The sequence below is a fragment of the Peromyscus leucopus genome, chromosome 12, assembly GCF_004664715.2.
Source record: "Peromyscus leucopus breed LL Stock chromosome 12, UCI_PerLeu_2.1, whole genome shotgun sequence".
In the NCBI taxonomy this organism is placed as follows: Eukaryota; Metazoa; Chordata; class Mammalia; order Rodentia; family Cricetidae; genus Peromyscus; species Peromyscus leucopus.
Window position 1 is genome coordinate 1,940,694 of NC_051073.1, and position 26,400 is coordinate 1,967,093.

A 26,400-nucleotide genomic window follows, 5' to 3' on the forward strand; every position below is an offset into this window, starting at 1 on the left:
CGAAAGTGGACAGAGGCAGCCAGTGAGCATAAGGCCAAAGCCTGTGGAGAATCAACTGAGCAGTAAACAAAGAACAATTGCTCTCTGGTCTGATCCCATTATGTAACACGGAGCCCTAAAGTGAGCCAGATGGCACAGGCTGACGACCATGTGCTCCCAGCCCCAAACTGATACGATGAAGCCCTAACCCCCAATATTAGGACATTAGGAGGTGGAGAATTTGGCATGTGACAAAGCTTAGACAACACCATGAAGCTAGGACTTCTGTGGTGAGATTAGTGTCCTACAAGAATACCAAAGGGGTCTGGCACAGTGGCACATCCAGTCAGTCCTTGAGAAGTTGAGACAAGGGGAAGGTGAGTTCAAGCTTGGGTTCAAAAATAAAGAAGAAAGGACATTATCTTCTCTGTCTGTCTCTGTCTCACTCTGTGTCTCTCTGTTTCTCTGTGTGTTTATCTCTGTTTATCTCCTTTTTTCTCCCTTTATCTTTCCTTCTTTCTCTCCAGTGAAATAAATAGCAATAAAGCAGCGAGCTGACAGCCAGGAACCAAGCCTCTCAGCATCTTGACCTGGGACTTCCAGCCTCCAGAAATGTGAAGACAAATGCCAACACTTTAAGTCAAAAAAGTCCATGATGTTTTCTCACAGCATCCCTAGCTGACTAAGACACTGAGCATTGTAGAGCAGAGTCCAGGCACAGTGCCCTGGTCATCTGTGACATAAGTTGCAATCTCCTAAACCCAATATTAGAATGATTCTTCCCCTCAAACACAAACCCTAGGAAAATCTCACACTAAGCCAGTCCGCCCGCCCTCTTCAGTCTCTTGCTATAATCATGCTAAATTATCCAGGTTACTCATCAATAAAATATATACATCCAATCATACTTTAGAGGTTTATAAGAATTTTAAAAGATGACTATCTGAAGTCAAAAACCACTCAGCCTCAAAGGTATGACCCCTGTATAGGGCTTTCTTGGGAGACAGTGTGACACCATCACCCTGACAATGAAATGATGCCAAACCTTCTGCAAGACATGGAGATGGATCACAATGAAGAGAAGAGAGGAAAAGCAAAGGAGTTAAAAGTCACGGGAAAGAAGAGACAATGTTATTGTCTGCGGCTGATAGAACTGTCTCCCTGTGAAGCTACAGGAAGTTACTAAAACTCGTCCCATCACATGGCTCACTCGGATGAATACTCACGGAGCAAACTATTCAGAAATCAATCATTCTCTTGGACAGCAGCAAAGGCAGCTGCAGAACACTTTGTTTAAAGTTCCCAAGTAGAAGGACAACAAAGACTGGGCAATGTCCACAAACAGAACAAAAAGAAATGTTCAAGATACATTTAAAGAAAACTGTAAAACTTTACTGAAAGTTGTAAAATGTTGCAAAGATGATGATGTTGAAGATGTCACTTCTTTCCCACTGTGCCCCAGGTTATTTATAAATCTCATGAAATTTTGCCTGCCTGTGGTGTTCTTTTTTTTTTTTCTTGGATGTCTTGAATGTTCTATTTTTAGAGTTTCTCTCTCTCTTTTTTTTTTTAGCTACTGTGAGTGGGTTCCTGTTCATAGCAATCAAATGACTAACTCAGCCTGGGCTGCCCCTCTATCTCTCATGAGCTTGTGTATCCTGAGTCTTGACTCTGTATGCTACTGAACCTCCTTCCAAAGGGCCTTTTACAGATTCTTGCAAATAATAGTAATTTCATTAGCAATAATACTATTTTTTAAACTTGAATGCTTTTTTCCAGCTTTAACTTATTACACTACCTCCTTGAGCCTCAAATCAACATCGTGTATTTAAGCCTCAAGTCGTATGATCATGGGCTCAAATTCTCAAGAGAAAGAACTTGATTGGTTCATCCTATCTTGGGTGAGGTCCAAATGGATGTGGCCATAAACAGTAGAGCCCATGGTTTGAGCTGAGCCAGGATAAAGAGTATTAATAAGGATGTCATGCCTTTGCCAGTAGACAGATGTGTATTTTACCTATTTCATTTTAAATTATTAACATTTTTCCAGCCACATCATTGTGGTGATTTGAATGAAAATGGCCATAGGTTCATAGAGAGTGGCACTATTAGAAGGTGTGGTCTTGGTGTGGAGTAGGTGTGGCCTTGTTGGAAGAAGTGTGTTACTCTCTCTCTTCCTGCTTGCATGCCAATTCAGATATAGAACTCTCAACTCCTTCTCCAGCACCATGTCTGCCTGCACGCTGCCATGTTTCCTGCCATGATGATAATGGACTAAACTTCAGAACTTATAAGCCAGCCCAAATTAAAAGTTTTCCTTTATAAGAGTTGCCATGGTCATGATGTCTCTTCACAGCAATAGAAACACTACTAAGACAATCACAAAGCAAGATTTTTTTTATCAGCATATTGATGTTAAGGAGCTACCATATTATGGCAGGTTAAGTTCTCCATAGAAGCCTGGCCAACTTACAAATCAAAGATGGGCCCATTTTCAACACTTGGGTGCTTGGAGTCCTACCTGGTTTTCTGGTGATCGTACCACACCCACTGTGGTCCTAGAGCAGAGTATCTTGTTTGCCTAGCTCCTCTGTGCCACCTGCCAGCATTGCAGTGGGGCCACATCCCTGGGGACGGTGCATGTGGGTCTCCCAGTCACTGGTTAGCTGCCACTCAATGCTCTCTGTTCTACCTGTCTCTATCCTCTACATCTATGATTCTCTATCCATCCCCCACCAGCCTGCCTGCAAGAACCCTGTCCTGCCTTGCAACACCACCACCAAGTGCTTCTTCATAATAGTTCAGTGGATGGACCGAAATGGAATCAGCACTCATTGCTCCAAGCTGCAGACACCTTGTGGCATGCCCTGAGGGGGCTCCTTCTTTTTTTTTGAGATGAATACTGCATCCCACAAGCAGGATAAGTCCTCTTTAGCCTGAGGCTGCAAGCTGCTTCCTCTGCTCTGCAACACTTAGACCTCAGACTCCACACACCCAACCCATGCTTTTGGTGGGAAGCAAATTTCTTACCACCACCCCAAAAGCTGAGAGTCTACCTAGGAAGTGAAAAATTAAACTCATCTCTAGGGCACAAAGGGAAGCAGTTACACCCTTACCCTATGGCTGCAATGGAAGACATGTATCAGAATCTCTGAGGGACCTCTCCAAACCTCATAGTTCCTAATTTCCCTACCAGGCTATGGAAGAACTCCCAGACTCTTGGAGTCAACAGAAGAACCAATTCATTAGCCTACAATGCTTTACACAGAGTCCCCCGGGAGGCAATATCTTCCTTAGAGCTAGGGTGGCCCCTAGCTGTCAGGGTCAGACCATCCCCCATAAGACTAGACCTTCCTTTAGATCAAAAAGTCAGAGGATGCGGGAAGTTGTGGCTCTGGGCACAAAGATACAGATAAGTATGGTAATTACATGTGCAAGCATTTGGGTCCCAGCTTTCTTTACATTAGCAGCCTTAGGGAGCCCTGAGGATGACATCTTAAGCCATCTAATTTCTGTGACATTCATACCCCACCCCGACTATCTCAGCTGCTCCTTCTGGGGTGTCTTTTCAACCTACTGTCTTCTTCTCAATGGGGACCAGCCCATTAGGAGTCTTGCTTAGGCATCCTTGGTTGTCATTGCAGAAATGATTCTGTGTGATGTTCACTAACGGAAGTCATCAGGAGAGTTCAGCATAGCCTCCCACCCCCACCCCAGCAGCCACAGGAAGACCTAGCAGGAGGGATGTCCTTACACAAGACGACAAGCACATTTTAGCTGGAGTTGTGTGACAGGACATCCCATGGGTCCCAGTCTTTCTCAGCCTGTGCTCTTAACACCAGCAGAAGGGCTTTGTGACAGAACAGGATCCCCTCCACCTCCAGCTGTTACCTCACTCCCATATCATTCACCCACAGGCCAGCATGCAGGTGTGCACACTCAGACACTCTGCCCCCTCCTCCCACAAGTGCTTATGGCACACCCAGAGCACACAGCCAAGTCCACAGCATCCATGGTACCTTCCTAGAGCACAGAGCATTCTCAGGTGCTGGGCAAAATGTCACTTCTGTTTCAGGTTCTCTCACAGCGATACTCAAATGAGCAGCCACAAGCAACACAGGCATTTGATGCTCCTGGTGCTTGCTTCCCAAAGCCAGCTCACAGTCACACCGTACCAACTTGCATGTGCTCTTGACACTGTGGAGCCATGCTTCCCATGAAGTGGACCTTTTTGCTATCCATAGGAGCGCCCCAAGGCATATGAAGCCATATGCCTGCAAGGTTTGCACTGGAGAAAAGCCAGGCATCTTCTCCAAGCTACGGATTTTGATGTAGGAGTCTGGAAGGAGCCTGGAGCATGTGCTTGCTGCTTGGAGCTACACAGGTGCAAAGATGGCCCTTGGGGGGCGGGGCAACCCTTTGCAGATCTGAAATGTACTTGCTGGATACACCTGGGTGACATTCCACACAGACGCACGGCCCTCCCATACCTTGTGCTCTTCTGGATAGGTTATAAATTCTGGATCTGGGGCAGTCAAAGGTACAGACTACACTCCCACACTGAGGAAATGCAGCCACCACCTGTTGACATTTAGCACTCTATAAATGAGACAGGCACTGCTAGGTTGAGGACGAATAGCTCCACTCTAACAGGTCACTCACTCTGTTACACCTCTAAGCTTTAAGAAGAACACAAGAGACACCTGGCTTGCAGTTGCCTTTAACCTTAGGAGCACTTTCCTGCCTCATCTAATGGGAGAAATAAAAGCAGACACTGGAATGGCTCATCTTACCTCCTTTTTATTACAACATCAGGGAAAATAGTTGCAGATGAATCGTAATGGAGATAATCGGGTCAAGCTACCACAATTCACTGTGTACACCTTTCTATGGGGCATACATACTACGGGTTTCTGTACATGCATCAGATTTGCAGCGGGGTGTATACTGTGTGGGTGACTCCTCTCTAGGGTAATGCTCTTTCCGTCTCTTGATGGATGGTGGTTGAACATGGTGTCTTCAGATGGAATAGGAAGCAGCTTCCCCACTAAGACTGTGATCCGGCCTTTTTCTTCTGAAATTTTCTGAACTGAGACTGGATGGCCACAGCCGCACGCTCTGTCTCTGGTGCATCCATGTCAATGTCGAATTCTTCTTGGACTTTCTTCTGCCCATCTGTATCAAAAAACAAAAACAGACATATAGAGTGACCACCTCGCTGAAAATAGAAGAGCAGAGTAGGCAGCAGCCTAGAAACATGAGGCACGGTGCCCACCACGGTGTGCCCTCAGGTATTCATTCACCCATCCCAAGACAAGGCCCTGTTTGTAAAGTAAAATCCAGGGGAGCATGGTGCAAAGTTCCAGACATTCAGAATCTTCAGCACTCTAGCTGAACTCTACCCCGTGGTAGTACTGTGTTCCCCAAAATATTGTGAATGCTAATAAACGTATCGGGGTCAGAGAAGAGAACAGCCACAATATTAAACATAGAGGTTAGGCAGTGGTAGCACACGCCTTTAATCCTAGCATTCCAGAGGCAGAAATCCCTCTGGATCTCTGTGAGTTCAAGGCCACATTGAAAACAGCCAGGCAAGGTGACTCATGCCTTTAATCCCAGAAAGTGAGCCTTTAATCCCAGGGAGTGATGGCAGAAAGCAGAAAGGTATATAAGGCTAGAGGACCAGAAACTAGAAGCATTTGGCTGGTTAAACGTTCAGGCTTTTGAGTAGCACAGTTCAGCTGAGATTCATTTGAATAAGGACTCAGAGGATTCCAGTCTGAGGAAACAGGATCAGCTGAGGAACTGGCGAGATGAGGAAGCTGTGGCTTGTTCTGCTTCTCTGATCTTCCATTTTCACCCCAATAACTGGCCTTGGGTTTGACTTTATTAATAAGACCATTTAACATTCCTGCTACACTGCCCATAAGCAGGATGATGAAGTCACTGACACAGTCTTGACACTTTCCATAGTGCTAGCTGATGGTCACCGTGTTCAGAGCTGACAGGGATATTTTGGATCTTTGTGTTGCTAATGAATTTGCTCATTGTTTTCTAGGCTCCAGTCATGGCCATTTTCATAACCAAATGACACTATTTGACCATCACCATAAGATTGCACTTCCATAAATCATACATTGTGGTTCTGCAAGGCAAACTGAGTGGTGTATCTACTAAGGCAGAGAAGCCAGCTGGCTCACACTGACAGGGTTGCTGAGGACAGGATACAAGCCAGCACCAAGTGATGACTTGAGGTGATTGTGCCTTTGTGCTGGGCACTTCCTGGGCAGTGACCAAAAGTAAAAAATAAGTAAGCAAAATCCTCCTGCAAGAGAAGGGAAGAGGGAACATCTTTTTACATCCTCCAACCCAGTGAAGGCTGGACACTAGCCTCATCAAAAGAATCCTTTCTTTGTTGTTTTTGAATGCAGACACTAGGGCCCCAGCCCAGACTTAGAATGACTTATGTAGTTGAATGGAAGGTGCCCACAGAGCAAGCCTGCCCATTTGTTAAGCCTAGAGAGAGGCCAGGTTGTTACTCCTTTTTAAAAGGAAGTTGAGTTGAGACCCAAACTCCTATCTACAGAAGAGGTAATCAAAAGGAACTAAGATTAATGAAAGCCAGAGCTGGAACCAGCAGCAGCTCCCACCTTCCCTGGACCTGTGCAAATGCCTCACTGCCACCCTGGACTTGCATATGGAGCAGAGAGACTATCTAGATAAAACCAAGAGTGGGGAGGGGAAGAAATAATAGAAATGATAGATGATAAATATAGATAATAGAGAGAGAGATAGAAGATAGATAAGATAGATTGTTAATAGAAAGATGATAAGTAGATGGAAAATAGATGATAGGTAGGTAGGTAGGTAGGTAGGTAGGTAGGTAGATAGATAGATAGATAGATAGATAGATAGATAGATAGATAGATAGATAGATAGATAGATAATAGACAGACAGACGGTAGGTGGTAAATAGATGATAGGTGACAGACATGCAGGAGTACCCACACTTGTTTCAGATGCCTTTAGTACAGAATTTCCACTGCAGATCCTTAAGCAGGCTCCTCTCAATTTTCTTAGAGACTAAGCAGGTTCTGCCTGGAGCACTCCGGGCACTCTTCCATCTGGGAGCCAGAGATCTGCTCCTGGCCTTGTGAGCCTTGTTAGTGTGATGGGTTTGTGACCTAAATCAGTGAACTTTTCTTTTTAACTCACTACCATGACTGCAGGAGCTGAGACTTAGAGTGCATTGTACAGGGAATGTTGAGGGACCTCCTTCATGATCCATGGAGCCCAACAGACAGAGATGACAGACAGGAGCCCACCTTCCTTGAGGATGGTGGAATGCTTCTGCTGCATTCCTCCAGATCAACACTGCAGTGGCATATTGATCCACACTGCAGTGAATGCAGTGGGCAATACCACAGGAAATGACAGGAGTTGCCTGCAACCCAAGCAGATGCTGAGGAATACGAAAGGCAAGAATGACAGATTTGCAGTGGCCCTAGCTCTGGGCTATCATCAACACTGTCTGGCTCTGTAGCTCTGTGAGTTATTTATCACAGGAGTTTTATACTTCTGATCCTTCCCTCCCAGAGGAGACCCTACATCCACTGCAAAGTGATGGCAATGGAGGAAATTAGTTGCAATTCAAGGGAGGTTGGGAGAGTTTTTTTCAGATTTAAAAATGTTGCTGCAGCCCACAGTTTTTGAAGGGCCTGATCCATCTTCTCCTTTTTGTAATAATGAGAAAAAAAAACAATAATTTTACATTTTGACAAATAATAAATGAAGATGCAGAAAATTATGTGTATTTAGGGGATCCAAGATGCAGTAGTAAGGACAGGTCATAAAAATCAATTTTACAATTACATCTTAAACTAATATCTTCCACCAAAGGTGATTTATTGATCCCACCCACATCTGAGAAATATTACAGTGCTTTACAGAGCAACTTCTGATATTTAAGGATTTGTCACTTTGTGTTTACTTCAGAGTCTTGCCTTCCTTGAGGGCAGGTCTGCATTGTCAAAGGAGAAGCAATGAGCTTCATGTACCAAAGGGGCCAGGGACCAAAGTGGTGGAAAGAGGAAGAAGAAGACAGACAGACAGCTCATCAGATCTGATGGCAAAGAGTTGGTGCCATGAAGGGCTTGCAAAGGTTCCACAGAGTCCTGGCAGCCAGGGCAGGCCAGCTCTGACCATCCAATTAACAGCAACAAAGAATAGCCACAGAAGTTTAGGAGCGCCACATCTGGGTTCCCATATCCAGAGCCTCTTCCATCTTTGGAACTTCCCAAGGTCCCCTTTGAGTGTCCCTAGTGATGATGACAGCTCAGAGGCAAGGTGACTCTGAGGAGAGCCTCTCTTCTCCTTCACTCCAGAGCAGAGCTTAGGGCTCAGCCTGTTTTGTTTTGTTTTTTGTTGTTGGTATCATAAAGCTCTCAGCATTGTATACAGGAAGGCCAAAGCCCCTAGGATTTGTTTCCCTGCATACATGGTATTCATTGAAAACACACTATGCCTGTGCATGTGCATACACACACACACACACACACACACACACACACACACACACACCAAGCCTGCATTGTGATTCACTGTAGCCTTCATTCTCCATTACTTCCATTGCGCTAATTCTTTCCTTGCATCCCTGGTTTGTCCTCACTGTCAGCTCCCTTCCCAGGCTGTGAGCCTGGGAAGGAAGAGGCTACGTTTGCCTTGTTCCAGCAGCTCTCCTAGGGCCTGACACTGAATGGGTGTTCAATTAGCAGCTGCTGGTTGTGGACAACTCTGTCAAGTGAGCAAACACTTCTAGCCTGAGATCTAAGACACCAGCATGCCCTGCGGTACTTTCTATTGGCCAGTGGGTCCTTGTTCTCACCACCTCCACCTCTATCGTGGATTCACAACAGGTCTCTAAGGAAGTGTGGCTGGGAAGTGAATAGTCAAAGTCACCGTGGGGACAGCCAGAGGTGCATGGTTCACAGATGATGGAAGATGTGAAGATAGTGATGTGTGACCACGGGAGAATGGCACAGGAAGCATTGACTGTTAAAGGGGTGGGCCTCAGAGAAGAGGCAGAGAAAACAGGGTGCAGGCATCCAGACACAGATTCCCAGAGAAGGATCACAAGGCGCAGGTGTGACCTGACCCTAGGGCCTGGGACCTGGAAGAGGGTAAGGACACAGCAGAGAAGACCAGGGTGAGGATCAAGTAGGCCAAGGATTCCCCACTGACAATGGGGAACTGTGCAGGTTTCTCGACCCTCCCCTACACTAGGTACTGGCTGCCGCTCTCATCTGGCTAGGGAATAAGCAAAGCATGTACATCATGTGCCAGCAGTGCCCTTATCTCTTTGGAGTGTGGCCCTGGCTCCTCCTACCTGTCAGACCCTCCTCAGAGGCACTAGAGGTGTGGGGCCCAGCTAGAGTCAGATTCATGGATTGCTTCGGCTGCTGTGACCCCAGGGGAGGTTCTTAACTGCCTTGGTTCTTAGTTCCCCCCCCCTTTTTTTTTTAAATATAGAAATAAAATAATTTATTTTTCTAGCCACCAGTGTCATGGACAGGCTAATGTGGAGTAGGGTGCTGAGCAGCTAGGCTCGGAAGACTCAGAAGCTCATGCAAAGCACAAAATTCACTAGGCCCCTCCCCAGAGTAATAAAGGCAGTAAACAGTTTCTAGGGCCAGGAGGCCATTCAACAGAGCTGTCTGCCAGGGGTATGGTTTTCACGAGCTGTCACTCATGCTGAGGGGGCTTTTTGATAATGCAGCTGCCTCTGAGTTACCCACAATTCTGTATGTAACCCCTCACTCAGGTTTCTGTAGCAAACCCAGTAAATGCACCGGTTGACAAAGCTAGACGTAGGTGGACATGTTTTCTTTGATCTGTTCTTGTCGTCCCAGGGTTGGATAGATGTTTGTTTGCATCTTTCCATGTAAAACTACCATACAACAGAAGTCTAGGTAAGAGTGACATTAAGGATTGTCTCTAACCACCATGACCCCAGGGAAGGTTTGTAGCTAACACAGTTCTGGGCTTCCTTTTTTAAGCTGGAAGTCAAATCACTTCCTCCCCTAGGCCCCCGTTGTGCAGATTAACACCTTATTACAAATTAAACTTTAATATAAACAGTATCAGGCTCTATGTGGCCAGGGCTGCAGAGGCAGGTTAGAAGGGGTATGAGCAAGCATGAGGCACTTAAGCCCTGGGGTCTCTGCACCTACTTATTGGTGTGATTCACAGGTTACTTTTGCCCTAATTCAGAGAAAAATGGACACATGCCATCATGGATGCTTCATGGTCAACCTAGGCAGTCTAAGTATGTCTGGCTTGTTACAGATAGAGTCCCAGTTGTGTGATTCAAACCACAGAAAACACACTCAAAACACAGTCAGTAAGAACCAATCACCCATGCCACCCGTGCTGGGCACTACTCACAAGTCAGGGGACAGAGAGAGACTGGACACTGCAGAAGGGCCCACCCCAGTCACCATAGCCAGGAACACAGCGGGGGCCTCTCTGCACAGCTGCTCTATCCGTGAGAGAGTGATATGTCTATGTAAGCAGCAGGTAAAAAGTCTTTGTCCTTCCCACCTGGCAGCTCAGCCCTTCCCTGTCATCTCTATTGACTATCTCATAAAGATGTTTGAAGGCTTGCATCTGGACTAGGTGGGCTCTACCTGACACTTTTATTTAGGATTCCACTGCCTGAATTGGAAAAACCTACATCAGCCACCTCCAATGATGAGTTTTTATCTGAGCAAGCAGTATTTTTCCATAACACTCCAGCCTAGGATTGCACAGACATTATTTGGAGTTCTGAAAGAATGTCATTTCCTTCTGCATGGGCAATAAAATGCTGAATCTGATCATGGGGTGGTCAAGAGTAGGGGCATGCCCACATTACTCAGCAAATTCTGTGTAAAAGTTGGCAGGTCCATTAGAGAATCAAGACAACCCTGACTTCATTTGCTCAAGAAAACAAAGGCTCCCATAGCCACAATGTCTCCTGTGAACAATGGACCACAATCCCCCACCAACCCCACAGACTTCTACTCTTGAGTTTATCACTTGGAAGACCTTGTCTTACAGGAAGTAAAAATCAAAATTTACCAGGTTGGGCAACTTACATTAACTACTACATCATCTACCTGGACATTATCTATCTTCCTATGATCTATCTATCTATCTATCTATCTACCTACCTACCTATCTACCTACCACTATCTGTCTATTTATTTATCTGTTTTGATTGTCTGTCCATGTGTTCATTAATCCAGCCATCTGTCCATCATTCCATCCATTCATCTATCACTTCATCTATCCATCCGTCCATCCATCCATCCACTCATTCATTCACCCACCCACCCATCTACCATTCCATTCGTTTATATATCCATCCATTCATCCATATATCTGTCTTTCCATCCTTCTAGAAATCATTTTACTCATCATTTATCCATCATATATCTGTCTACCTATCACAGTGAATGTCCTCTCTTCTCTCTCTTACACATGGGGACCATGGAGACACATACACGTGCGCGCATGTACACACACACACACACACACACACACACACACACACACGAAGACAAATTTGAAAAATGACTCTGGCCAATTAACCCTTTCCCCCTAAACAGAGAATTTATCAAACTAGTAGGACATGTCACAGAAATCTGCAAATGCCACAAGCATAATGAAGAAACTACTCTCCCTGAGTACCAGGATATCTTGTGCTTCTAATCTCTCCTCCTAAGGTTTGGTTAGAGAGCAACTGTCCTAGTCAGGTTTCTACTCCACTACAGATGTTTCTGATGCTGCTTTCCTGAAATGCAGCTTCACCTTGCAGAAATCCAGGCAGGTAGTGGCCTCTGGCAGTATGTCTGACCTTGTCATGGTAAGCATTCGGGTAACCCTGCCAAAAGACCTCACTCTAACCAGTCTTGATTATTGAGCATGAACTAGATCTTCCCTCACACGCTTCCGTGGGTTTTCCTGTACAGATCATTTGATAGGCAAAGGTAAGAGACATAATCTTATTTACAAAGTTACAGAACTGCTAACAACTGAAGAAAATCCCGAAAGAGTATCTCAAGCCTCTGGTAGTGTTACGACAACTCACAGCTTAGTTTGCACACTTACAGATTCTAACAGACACCAAGTCTGAGTGGAAGTCCTCAGGTCTGCCCACCCACCATCAACAGGACTGGATGAACACCATCCGTCACGTGAGGTCACTGTGGCAGAACACCACAGCTTAGACATGTTTCCTCTCATCTGAAAGAATCTGAAACAGAGGAGTCAGCAAGGCTGGTTTCTCCCGAGTCTTCTCTTTCAGTCTTCAGATGGCTGCCTTCCCACTGTGTCCCTGTATGGCGAAGAATATCTCTGTGACTGCATACTTAGAGTCCCCCTTCCTAACAGGGCCCAGCCCTGCTGCATTACCATTCACCCAAATGGCCTCCTTAAAGATAGATGCTGTCCCCAAATGTAGTCACATTTTGAGGTACAAGAAGTCAGTGTTTCAAAGAGCATTGTGGGAGAGAGTTACAACCCAGCCTATGATGACCTCTCACCTAACTCTAGGCTTCATGGGTTTTCAAGTCACTTTGCTGGTTGGTTTCTGCATCTGCATATGCTACTGTTTGTCGTCCCCATCTTACGAAGGTCAGAGACAGCTATGTCTCACCCGACATCACCTGGTAAGTCCACTCTAAGCCCAGGTTTCCCTCTTCATCATGTGGGTCTGTTGTAATGCTGCACAATGGGTGTAGGCCAGGATGATGGACTCCTGCACACAGCAATTAGCACACCCCTGGGAGAAACCATGGCCTCAGAGCTCCCACTCAGAACACAGGATTCAATCAATCAGCTTGCAAAAGTCCACCAGGCTGACCAGGTGCAATTTGCCAGGATTTATTATCTCTTATATTATCTCTTAGCATTGGATCTGTCATTTTCTGGGGACTGGAGTGTCGCAGAGAACATACTCAATCTCTTAATTCCCAGGGAAAAGCAGAAAATAGATAAATATGCTCATTAAAAAGTAGAATTTTACGGAGTCCCAAATCAGAGAAATGTGCCAAACCAATCAGAGAAGTGTGGTGTGTATGTGTGTGTGTGTGTGTGTGTGTGTGTGTGTGTTCATGGTGTGTGTATATGGTGTGTGTGGTGTGTGTGTGTATGTGTGTTTGTGGTGTGTGTGGTATATGTGTGTGGTGTGGTTGTGGTATTTGTATATGGTGTGTGGTGTGTGTGCATGTATATATGTTTATGGTGTGTGTGGTATATGTGTGGGTGTATGATGTGTGTGTTTGTGATGTGTGCATATGGTGTGTGGTGTGTGTGTGGTGTGTTGTGGTATTTGTATATGATGTGGTGTGTGTGTCGGTATATTTGGGTGTGTGTGTCGGTATATTTGTGTGTGTATGTTTGTAGTACATGTATATGGTGTGTGGTATGTATCGTGGTGTGTAGTGGGTATATATCGTGTGTGTGTGTGTGTGTGTGTGTGTGTGTGTGAGAGAGAGAGAGAGAGAGAGAGAGAGAGAGAGAGAGAGAGAGAGAGAGAGAGCGCTTATCAGGCAAGCCACCAGGAAGAGGTCAGTGTGGAAGGGACAGTCCGACCTTCTCCAGAGGAAGAGAAGCACCAAGTTCTCCGTGGCATAGAAATCACAATTTGGTGGGCTGTTCCCTTCCTGCAGTCACAATCTCAGTAGCAGACTTCAAATAGCTAACATTAATTCCTCAGAAATCAACAGCTGTGAAAAGTCACCCAGAGCATGACGGAGCTATTCGGAGATCCCACCCCAGCTCAAGAAAGGAGGAAGAATTTGAAATGCAGCAGAACAGAATTCAAAAGTAGGAGAGCAAGGCTTAGTATGTACAAGAGCCTAGGTTTGATCCCTAGCACTAAAGGCACACACACACACACACACACACATACACACACACACACACACCATATTTACCCAGACCTCCAGAAAGGAACTCTTGAATACATTGTTTCCAGGTTTATGATAACATGACATCATTGTTTCATGGTGCTAACAGTAAGTGATGAACACACAGTTTTCACTTTTAACACACCACAGACACACACCCATGTATCTGCACACACACACACACACACACACACACACACACACACACACAAAGGCTTCTAAAGATTTACATAATCACAGCTCTCCACAGTTTGAGCTTTATTTGACAGAGACTAATTACCTCCTAAGGCCTAATCCTGTAGATCAGAAATCGGTACATAAGCAGTAAATTGGGATATAATTGTCCTGAGTAGGAGTTTCCCTTCGTTAGGAGTCGAAGCACATAGCGTACTATAAAAGGATTAAAATCTTAGCACTCCATAAGGAAATAACAGGAATTTAACTTAAGCACACCCTGCAAGTAGGGTGTGTGAAAGCCGAGGTTCACAGGATGCCCTGCCATTCTTTCGAAGTATGATATTACCTCCAAAAGAATTGGTCTATGGCTTGTGTTGCCCTTGATACAATTAAGCTAGTCCACACAGAGCAGTTGGGGGACCTGAGCTGAAGCCACCCCTCTCTCTTATCAAAGCCATAGGGAGCCAGTGTGGGTTCTTTCTGAGGACCCAAACCTTGCCCTTGGGATGGTGAAAGTCAAAATGACAAGTGACAGGAATTGGGAGTTTTAATTCCTTAAGCCTCAAAATGGATGAAGACATATTCAGACAGTAAGGCAGCCAGTTTGGAGAAGACTCTTCCTCAAAATTAAAATTAATAATAAAAATGAATTTATACATATAAGTGGATTACATTGCTGACTTGAACATTGAACACTGTATTTTATGAAGTGCCCATTTAAAAAAAAAAAAAAAAAGACCAAGTGTTCTTAAAAGCTGGAAATAGGGCATGCAGAGGTCCAAAGTGTCCCCTCAGCGAGACATTGAAAAAGGGCCATTCTGTCGCTGAGCAGGAGGTATGATCACAAGCCACAGAGCCCCTGCTGGCTCCTGCAGCCGCCTCTGTGTTTATTGCACAGGGGCAGCTGGTGTGAACAATTGCAATTTTCCAGGTCTCTGCAAAGAGCAGAGATTAATGTGCAAGGTCAAGCATTAGCCACAACAGGCAAGTGGACTTCCTGCGCTGTGATTTTCCTTAAATCACACAAAAACATGGTCCCCATTCCTTCAAACTCCTCACTTACCAGGCTAGCCCTTTTCAGTGCACACAGCTTTCGCCAAGGGAGAGTAATTCTTTGTCCTAAAATAGAGGTACCCTGAGACCTGCTGCCCAGTGCGAAGTAGCTTAGCTTTTGGAGGATGGGAAGCCTAATTTGGTCATCTGAAAAGGACAGTTTACTCTGGGCTTCCCATGACCACCATCCCATCTCTAGCTCTGTGGAGCTGTGTCTGACTTATGTAAACCAACACACACACACACACACACACACACACACACACACACACCACAACTGTATGCTCTTATCTAGTCAAATGTGTGCAAATCTAGAGGCATTGATGGGAAAGAAAGCCATTATGGGATCAAATGTCCCTCAAATCCATCCCCCTAAAATACAATCTACATATCACTCAAAAATAACTTCTCACTGGGAAGGCAAAACTCATTTCTATTCACGCTCATTTTCCAAATCCGTCATGACAAAATAATGCCCAGTAGAGTGGCGGGTTGAGAATCATACATTGATTGCCCCACACCCACCCTATCCTTGGGCTTAAAGCCCAGATCAAGGTTCAAACCAAGTGGGTTTCCCTTGATGCTGTCTTCCCGGCTTGTAGATGCCCTGCACCCTTCCTGTGTCCTCAGAGGGCCAGGCCACTGGATGTACCTTGTGTCCTGATCTCCTCTTTAAAGTATACATCCCACCTGAGTTTGTCCTAATTACCCCTTTTAAAGAGCCTGTCACTAGACAGTCAGGCTCTGAAGGGACAGAGGTTAAGCTCCCGGCCTTTATATATAGGACACAATACTAGTCAAAACCCTTCCTTTGTTGAGAAGAAAGCGAAGACTACAGTCACGCACACAGAGAAGCAGCTTGACCAGGGACAGCCAGAGTCTGTACATCCTCTGAGGTTTTGCTGTGGTCCCTTCATGCCCCTCCCTATATCGGAAAATGACATGAACGGGAATCTAGGCTGGGTTCATATAGGGACAAGGACTGAGTGTACACTGCTCTAACCAAGTAGACTGGATTATTACTATTTGGGACAACAGCTGGCTGGCTGGTTCACCCAGTGCCCCGCTCCTTTGGGTTCCTCCCTGCACTGAGGAGGTTGAGTTAGGGGAAACAATTCCCAGGTGGGTTCACGGGAGTGGAACTCCACTGACCGAGTCAGCTTCAGCCAATGTGTGCACTGCCGGCATCCAAGATGGAAAGAGAGAACCCCAGATAGAGGCCGAAAACATGAGGACCCCACTCCAGCCAGCACTAGGACCCTGAGGTGGGAGGGGTTTCCTGAAGCAGCACAGGGGCCCTGCCCATTGCCCTTTGTCTGGTGCCCTGGGCTAGGACGCATTAGGAGCCATGCAGGCTCCTGCTAGAATGGGCCATCACTTGACAATCTTCCTCATGCATCCGGCCTAGCTCTGCCCTGCCCAAGCTGCTTCTGTTTCCCAGAAGTCCTGAGAGATGTGTGCATGCCCTGGAATAAAGCACTTCCTGTGGTGACTTGCAATGTTGACACCTCTGGTCTGGCCTTCACCTCCTGCATCCGGGACAGGGGAGGACAGGAAAGAGCATTGTTACATAAAGACCTTATACTTTGACTGCAGAGACTGCAGGGTCTCCCTCCCTCAGCATGAATGATAGATACCATAGGCCTTAGTGAAGAACGGCTTGAAGGAAAGACTGTGCCAGAACCTTTAGAGGTGGCAAGGATCGCATCCTGAAAGTCTCCCTCCCCTCTGAGCATGCAGGATGAACTGGAGTACCTTCTCTATAGTAGTACACCAGTGAGATGGAGAACCACAGCAGAGGAGGGTCTCCCTCCCCTCCTTCACCCTCCATCAGCACCCCACCCTGCACAGCCTTCCCCACGAGGGGCCGCCAGGACAAGAGTACTCAAGATGACCCAAGGGGCAGGTGTGCATCCTGACATCTGCGTGTGGCTTCTGTCCGTCCCCTTTTCTTAGATATAAAAGCCCTGATTGGAGACTGAGCACGTGCTTATCCAGAAGAGAGCTTCTAGCATCCCTACTGCTGGGATAGATATACAACCAAGTTCTGGCTGATACCAGAGGAGCAGGAAAATGTCTCCTCGTATCCTTTTCCCCACTACCCCTGCTTTATGCTGGCTGAACTACGGGTGCCATGGCCAGTGCTTAGTCTGTCACGTTGGATGCAGAAGGGAGAGTTCTTAACCTGAGGAAGGAAGAACAGTTATAGGGACTCCCAGTGCTCCCTGGAGGATACTGACCTCCAGACTCCTTTTGATGAGAGAAGAGTCATCTTGCTAACTATTTAAGCTGTTGTTACTTGGGCTTTCAGCTCCCATTGGTGACCCTCATCTAGTCACACACATGTCACAGCCAGTGTACAACACACCTGGACACCCAGGACTTAAGATAGCAATGGACATCCGACCCACAGTGGGTTGCTTTCTTTTCCACCTTGACTTTTCTTCGCCCGTGTGCATCTGTTCACTTTCTGATGTGGGTAGCCATTTCTTCACAGGGTCACATCTCTAAGAACCTCAGTTTGGGGCAGGCCCAAAGGTGTAGGACTACGATCCCAGCTACACTGGAGGCTGGGGCAGGAGAATCAGTTCAAGGCCACCCTAAGCACCTTGGCTATAAGGCCTTGTCTCAAACAAAAAAAAGGCTGTTTTTAAAGGGGCCATGACTATATCTTAGGGGCAGCATCCTTCTCTGCCATGTGTCAGGGATCTGGGTTCCACCCCAAGTACTAGAACATCTCCCATGATGCTTCACCACAACGGTTCCTTTATATCCATACCCTGTACCAGCCATCAGCTTCAGGCAAGCCCTGCCTTGTGTGACCTTTTGCCCTGCAGAATGTAGCAATCCTCTTCTCACTTAATTCATTTTAACCTGTTGAAAGGCAATGCTCTTCCAGGACTTGACTACAGAGAATGGGAGGGCACATACAGCAACTAAGAAGAGGCTTTCCTACACCGTCTGACTCCTTTCTCTCTGCTTTGGTTCCCGTTTTAAATTCTTTCCACCACTTTCAAATCATGTCTTTTTCCTGTCTCTGGCCCTGCCTAGGTCTCCCGGGCATCAAGCGTTCCTTGTCATGCAAACCTCGCCTATGCCTTGAGCTTCCAAACTTCCAGATGCAAGTCTCAGAGGAGCAGACATCTCCCTTGTGTTCAGTAGCAAGAACAGTCAGATACAATCAGAGCTGCAGGACACCTTAAGCCTGAAAAGAGCATCCTCTAGCCTCACTAACGTACACACCGGAGTCCACCAAGTGTCTGTAACTCGCCCCATCTCTAGTCCACAGAGCAGTTGACATGAAAGAGGAAAAGGAGAAACCAGGCAAATAGGATGCACACTCTGCGGCTCAGAAGGAAAAGAGGCTCATCGAGATATTAGAATCAAACCTCAGCATGACCGTTAGCACACTGCCCCCACCACAAAGTACCAGGCAAAATTCAGCCTTTCCCCTCCCGACTCCCTTTCCTTCAGAGCTTCCTGATTAAAAGGCTTTCCTAGCATGTGTGCTGCCCCAAGGCATCCTCAGCTGATAATGCTTTGTTCTGTGTGGCCCTCACTGTTGACAAGCTGGGCTCTATCTCACAGGACACCTTTGTCCTGGCTTTCCAGTTCTGTGCCTTTAATCCAGGCAGACAGCTGTTTTCCTTTGCATACTGTTGGAGATTCTGTACTGACTTTTTGGATGCAAACAGAGGAGCCCATTGTGTATGGAACTGGACTTCAGGTACAAATCTCTAAATGGAATTCTGAAAGAGGATCTGCAAAGTGAGCGGAGGAAAGCCCGTTGGGGTTGAGCAGAGCTGAGCAGAGATGCACTCTACCTGGACCTTCACTGGCCTCGAATCTCATGTGCTTGGCTTTTGTATGTGTGGATGAAGCAGAGGGCAGAAATCGACAGCACTATGTAAATGTCTGCCCTCTCTGTATATTTTTAAAACAACAAACATGGTTGAATATTTGTGCAATGATACAGAAAGGATAATGATCGGAGTTGGATCAATGATACGTTTCTACCCATGCGAAGATGCTTTGACGACCAGAAATTGTCCTTGGCAACTGAGCATCGAGGGGACTCTGGTCTCCAGGCCCACATCTGCAGCCCTCCGCTGCCCTGCGTCTGAAGTGAAGATATCTGAGTGCTGCCTGCTCCTGGGGAAGGCTGACTCCTGAGCCCAGACAAACACTGGCTGATGGGTTGGAAATCACTCTTTAGAGATGGGTCACCTGAATCTTAAGCCTCGTTCTAGTTGCCAGGCCCAGATTGTATAAACAATGAAGTAGAAGTGAAACCTGGACTGGGGGACAGCTCAGTGAGTGAGGAGCTCACCTTAGAAGCACGGAGACCTGTGCTGGGTCCCCTGAACACACCCCGGAAACAAGTCAGACAGAATGGTGTGTGCTTGTAATCTTGGCACCAGAGAGAAGGAAACAGGCAGATCCCTGAGACCCACTGCCCAGCCAGCCTAGCTTACATGTTGCATGGGGGAGGTCTCAGTCAGTGAAAGAGCCCCCCCCACCCACCCCCATCTCCAAATAAATTTAAAAAAAAAAATAAGGTGAACAGTGCCACAGAGTCTGAGGAATAACACTTCAGATCATCTTTCGGCCTCCATACATGCTCACACACAGGTACACACACCACAGGCACACATACACATACACACTCACACTCACACACAAAAATAAATAAAACCAAAACTCAAGAAGAAATGAAATGCTACTCTAGGCAAGGTGGTACCCTGGGCTCAGGAAGCCTGGCTGTGCAGTTTTAGAGTTGGCTTTAAGCAGCACATAACAACTTTCTGACCACCAATTCCAGGAAGCTGAGCAATAGTGCTTTCCCAGGGCTGGTGAGCTCCAGGCTTCCTTCACGTGGGGGCAGGCGGATGAACAGGAGAACCTGCAGTTTTTGCCATTATGCAATGTGACCCGCAGGCAGATACTCCTCCTAGGGGTGCCATCGCAATAAACCTGTCCATCTAAGGCACTGCTACAGACCAAAACAAAAAAGTCATTTTTAGTCCTTTCAAGAATTCTAGAAAGAGACATTTCCATCATCAGCTGCTCGTTAGGTTTTAACCTCAACTTGACAAAGCCTGGAGGGAAACTCTCGGGGATTACCGCTATCAGACTGGCCTGTGTCAGAGAGAGAGCGTCTTGACTGATGCTGATGTGGGAGGTCCAAGCTTACTGTTGGTGGCACCACACCTAGGCCCATGAGTTGGTATAATAGAACCCGCTGAGCACCAGCCAGTGAGTGGGCCGCCAGAAGCAGCATTCCTCCAGGGTTCTTTTGGAAGTTCAGGCTTCAGTGGGGGACTCCTCTCAATGAGGGATTGTGTCTGAAGGTGGTCATCTCAAATCAACCCCTTCTTTCCCAGAAAATAAACTAACATATCAGGCAATGTGATCCAATCTGTATTTAGAGGTTGGAGAGATGGCTCAGAGGTTAAGAGCACTGGTTGTTCTTCCAGTTGGGACCTGGGTTCAATTCCCAGCACCCAAATGGTGGCTAGCAATCATTTATAACTCAAGTTCCAAGGGATCTAATGCCCTTTTCTGGCCTATACATAATGCATGCATGTGGTACACAGACATATGTGCAGGCAAAACATTGACATGCATAAAATAAAAAATAATTTTTAAAAACTTAAATACATATTTTTCAACAGATTGTTAAAACACCATCCTTTAAAGCATTGCAATCATCAACAGAGGTAACAGGAGGCTTTCTGTCTAGATCAAAAGTGTAAGCAGTGACAGAGTACACATTTGGACTGCAGGTGCCCAGGGGACAGCAACCGGAACTGGCAAGGGTTGCAATTTAGACAGATACTTTAAAAAGCATCTGACATTAGTGTGTTATAGAAAGGAAGCATCTCCCAAGAGCAGTTACAGCCCACCTTTCGTAAGAGTCATTTTAAGCTGAAGCTAGAAAGGCACAGTGGGGAATTACATTTCACCCACTGTGAATGACCAGGGTGACCTAATGGGCTATTTCAAGCCCAGAGACATAATTGGCAGGATTTTGTGGATTTGTTCAACTATGAGATGTGTGAACAGAAAAAGACTGGAGTTTGTACGTGTGTGTGGCTCACAATGTCTTCCAAGACCATAGCTCACTCTCCCACAAGCCTATCTAGCTGCTAACTTCAAAATTACATGCTGCTCTTTCATACAGAGCCATAATTTAAGTGTCAATAAAAGACACACATGATAATCTTTCAACAAGTAATTCTCACTTGAGACCAGTGACCAGAACTGGGGAGGCAATGTGTGGCTGCTTCAGGCACACGCTCAAAAAAGCTTGGAGCCAAGTGGCATTGCCTTGGCTGGCAGGTAAAACAATTACAAAATTACAAAAGATGATATGAGATTATTCTGGCTGAAAAACAGCAATAATTTAACCGTAGGTGTCCATACCACTGCCATGGGAGGAGTCCCCTCTATCTGTGATGTGTGGGACATTGCTATCTACACCTGTGCTCATCTGATGATCACAGATCCAGCAGGCACCATGAAAAACTGTGTGCACACCAGAGGAATGGCCAGGAAAAGAAATCCCCTTTTCACATTCAGTAGTCAGCTGGTTGGAAATGAAATTTTTGCAGATAAAATATTGAGCTCTTATGCATGCTGTCATAGTCTCTGTGAGTTCATATGTGCGTCGGCCCTGTTGTGTATAAAAGGCACTGTTTCCTTGGAGTCCTTCATCACTTCTGGCTCTTCCAATCTTTCTGCCTCTTCTTCCACATGGAACCCTGAGCCCTGACAGAAGAGGTTTGATAAAGACATCCCATTTGTGTCTGAGTGCTCCAAACCTTCTGTCTGCACACAGTCTGTGTGTGGGGCTCTGTATTAACCATCTACTGCAAACAGCTTGTCTGACGAGGGTTGAGTGATGCATTGACCTACGGGTAGCAGAATGTCACTGGGAGTTGTCTTATTGCAAGTTTGAGTCAGATAAAACTCCCAGCACAGAGAAGAGGAAACCGGCACAAAGTCCCACCCAAGAAGCTGTTGTGATTGATAGCTGTTCAGGGTGGGAAACCAGTTTTCTTCAGTGGAGTGTCATGGGTATATCACTCCAGAGCAGGCCCCATGCTTGGGAATAGCTGGCCAACACAAAACAGATTTCATCATTGTGACTCTGTGTGTGTGTGCGCGTGTGCATGTGTGTGCATGTGTGTGTGTGTGTGTGTGTGTTGTGGTATGTGTGTGCACACACACGCATGAGCATGTATGTGTGCATGTGTATGTGCATGTGTGTGTATGTGGTGTGGTGTGGGTGATGGGAAAAGAATATAATTAAATATATTGTATGCAATTCTTAAAAAACTAACAATTTTTTTTTTTTAAAAAAATTAGGGCCGGGCAGTGGTGGCACATGCCTTTAATCCCAGCACTCAGGAGGCAGAGGCAGGCGGATCTCTGTGAGTTCGAGGCCAGCCTGGTCTCCAAGACGAGTTCCAGGAAAGGTGCAAAGCAACACAGAGAAACCTTGTCTCGAAAAACCAAAAAATTAGACCAAATTCTCCTATTTCCTGTTTTGTTGAAAAACTTGGAAAATAACTGTTTGCTAATGTGTGTTCACTGACAGCTCCAGCTCAGCATGCCCTCCCCACCCCTGCCCCCTCCCCTGCTTTCCCCTCCACCGCCTCTGCCACATCTCTCCTTTGGGCTCATATCTAACATTCCCTTGATGCATGAAAAAGAAAAATAACGAGAATTCAGGAGCTGAGAAATGGCTCAGCAGCTGAAGTCCTTGCAAGAGAACCAGAATTAAAATCACTAGAACCCAGATAAAATGCCTTGTGGGTGCCAAGGTTCACCTATAATTGCAGCCTTGGAAGTTAGCATCAGGACCCCCTAAGTAAGCTGGCTAGCTAGACCAACCTTAGCACTGAGATCTGAGCTTGATTGGCAGATCCTGGGAGGTAGAGGGGAACTGAGGAAGATTCCTTGCATTAACCTGAAGCCTGCACGCACACATACACATGCACACATGCACACACAAGTGTCACAACACAAAGTAACATAGAAACACAAATGTATGCGTATAACACACAGAGAGAGAGAGAGAGAGAGAGAGAGAGAGAGAGAGAGAGAGAGAAATTAAAATATTAAAATATTCTAGAGTGTTCTGGCAAAGAAGAGAGCCAGCCACAAACTCACAAAGTATCAGAATGAGGAAGGAGACAACATGGTCCCCGCTGTGAAGACAGTGAATACTGAAGGGATACAATGGTCTATCGCAGGGGACTCCAGAACAAGCTACTGCAGCATGGAAAGACAGGGACAAAGTAGGTTCTGGATCCTGATGCATGATCCCTGTGGCTGCAAATCAAGAGTCAGATGCAGTGGCCAGGCAAGCAGGCTCAGCCTGCTACAGTCAGGGTAATAACCAAAGAAGGACAGAGGGACTTGAGAGCCATCTGCTGAAATGCCCCTGCACTGGTGAGGAGGGACAGTGTGGTAACAGCCAACCCACAGAGAGACAAGAAGAGCTCTGTGCTGAACATTTGTCTCTGAGCAGCCGGAGTGACCAGCAGGTGCCTGACAATCAGCAGAGAAGACTTTAGAAGCCACTTCCGGTGTCTCAGCCCATTGTCAGAGCTCACTATAAAAACCTGTTCTGTTTTATGAACCGGTGGGGAACCGCACTTTGCTGAGTACTTATCAATTCAAGCTGCCAAAGGGTTTATGTCTGCCCTGAAACATGGCAACCCTGAGTCCAAGAAATCGCCAGATAATTGTGGTCCAAACACTTTGCAACGCTGTGTGGTGGGGGTGGGGGGCTCCGTTGATGCATATAGAGCCCTCCTGGAGACACTTGGCTCTGTAAGCTAGCTGCAGTGGAAAGTGTTGAAACAAAAATCACTCTGGCTCCCATCAGCATTAGCTGCAAAGACATCTCTGAGGAGACTGTTTCCTAAATGAGTGCCAGAGCATGTCTCAATTTTCAGTGATCCGCAGGGTCTGCAGTGGTAGAATAGTAAGAAGAGAAGAATGTGCTTAGGAATATTGAAGAGGGCAGTCATCACACACAGAACCAGCAACAGGCACACATGCAACACAACCACAGATGGTTAGGAGTGTTTTCTAAACCCGTGTAAGCTGATGTCTCTGTGTGCTGATCTGAACCCATCCCCAGCAATCTGCATGCCAGCTAACCCACTGTCCACACAGATCTCAACGAGAAAGGGGAAAGGTTAGCCTGACAGGAAAATCATGTCCAGGGTCCGAAAAAACTTCAAGATTTGCCAGGAAGTTTCTCATATTCAGTTACTAGAAGAAAGGCCAAGTTCCAAGGGAAACATAATCAATCATGTGTGTGCTCATGTGTGCAGGTTATATGTGTGGATGCATGTGCACACATGTAGAACCCACTGGATTGGTGGCCATTCCTCAGGTCCTATCTACCTTTTTTCTTTGAGGTGGGGGTCTCTCTTTGGCTCAGGGTTTATGGAGTAGGATAAGCCAGCTCACCAGTAACTCCCCCAAATCCTCCTGTCTCCACTGCTCAGTGCTAAGATAAAAGTGAGTGCCACCAAGCCTGGCTTTTTTTCCTTCTTTACTTGGGTTCAGGGAATGGAAGTCAGGTCTTCATGCTTGCAAGGCAAGCATTTTACTGACTGGGCTATGACTTGGGTAATATAATTTCTTAAACCTCATTAGATGGAATCTAGCAATATGCAAATAGTAAGCCTTCTTGTTCATGGTGATAATGCCCAAAAAGATGTGATAGAAAAAAAGGATCACCCCAAACAGTGTACTGTGAGCAGAGGGCTACATGAGGTTGGAGAAATCTGAAGCCTATCTGCAAAGGAAGAAATAGTGAAAGACAGCATATTAACCCACCACTTCTGAACTATAACAACAATATTAATAAACCTTCAAATTAATGCCTGGAAAAGTCAAGTTTATAAATTGTTCACTTTCAATTCTCTGGACACCTCTGTTACTCTTCCTTTTTGAACCTTCCAGACATCACTTGTAATAAACAAGGTCCTATTCCTTCTTTTCTCACTATGGTCTAGGGAAAAACAATTCTTAGCTTCGTGGTGAGGAGAAAAGGACAAGATTTAAAGAAGATACACTTGATTAACAGAGAGATGTGGTCATTTATCATGCCTTTAAGCTGCAGATTTTTCAGTTTAATTAGAAGTTTAAATCAAGGTTCCAAAGCTGAGGCAGCCAAGAAGGACCCAAAGGAGGGCAGATGGCTCCTCCATCCTCCCCAGCAAGGTCAAGGCCAACGTTAACATCTCTTCCCTGAACAGCAGACTGGAAGAGATCAGTGCTGAACACCCTCTGGCTCAGCCTTGCTCACCCTAGGCTATACACATGAGGCATGGCGTGGTCACGGTGGCAGCCAATAGTGCTCTCTCCCACTTCCTGGTGGGCCAGCACAGCTTCCCCACAAACCCCTCCAGCAGGAACAGGCCTCAAGCTCTCTCTCAGCCCAGAGGAAAGCAGCTTCCCTAGAGGCCTGTGGTAGGTTGGTTGTGGGCTCCCGTCACTGCCTCTGAGCTCTTCAAGCATACATACATAGGGTTTGGTCCCTGTGGTCCTCAGCCACAGAAGTCTAGAAGCTACTCTTCTTTTTTCTCCACGCTCTAGGGAACCTGACCTGCTGGGGCAATGTTTTTCTCTGCCCTTCTCCATTTCCCAGTCGCCTGGGATCCACTGGGGTCCGGTGTTCATCGGGCTGCCTTGCTCCCCAGTCACCTCCCTCTTACCCCTTCAGTGGGGATGAGAGCTCAAGGTGAATGCTAGGCATGAGCCTTCATCTGCACAGGGACCGACTAATGCCTGGGGAACATCAAGATGTCGCCTTTTAAAACAAACCTAATAGTGCCTTCCTTTAAGTGTGTCAAGCCAGCCAGTAATGCCATATAGTTCAAATGGAAGAATATCACCCCTGGACTGGCTTTACCTGCTTTTTTGCTTATTTGTATAGGAAGGTAATTATCTCTGTTTTATACGTGTATGTATGTGTATATATACATATATATGTATGTGTATGTATGTATGTAGTTCATATATAAAATAGTCACTTCATTTTAATGAATTCACTAATTAAAAACTTCATGCAGCACACACATGGTGCACATTCATATACTCAGGCACACACACATACACATAATAAATAATGTTAAAGAAATACCATGTAGCTAGATTAATGTATCCTCTAAACAGACACTTGCCCATTTCCAACCCCACACACCTCAAC

At 46.1% G+C, this 26,400-nt stretch overlaps 1 protein-coding gene across 2 annotated transcripts in view; it reads right to left on the reverse strand.

Annotated features, from left to right (window-relative positions):
* Positions 1–4,759: 4,759 nt before the first annotated feature.
* The window catches only part of Pcp4 (Purkinje cell protein 4), a 66,224-nt gene continuing 44,583 nt past the window's right edge, over positions 4,760–26,400 (reverse strand). For both annotated transcript variants that reach the window (XM_037209603.1, XM_028879924.2), the window contains one exon: positions 4,760–5,154. In XM_037209603.1, the coding sequence (XP_037065498.1) occupies positions 5,027–5,154 (128 nt within the window). In that variant the 3' untranslated portion in view covers positions 4,760–5,026. The remainder of the gene's footprint in view (positions 5,155–26,400) is intronic.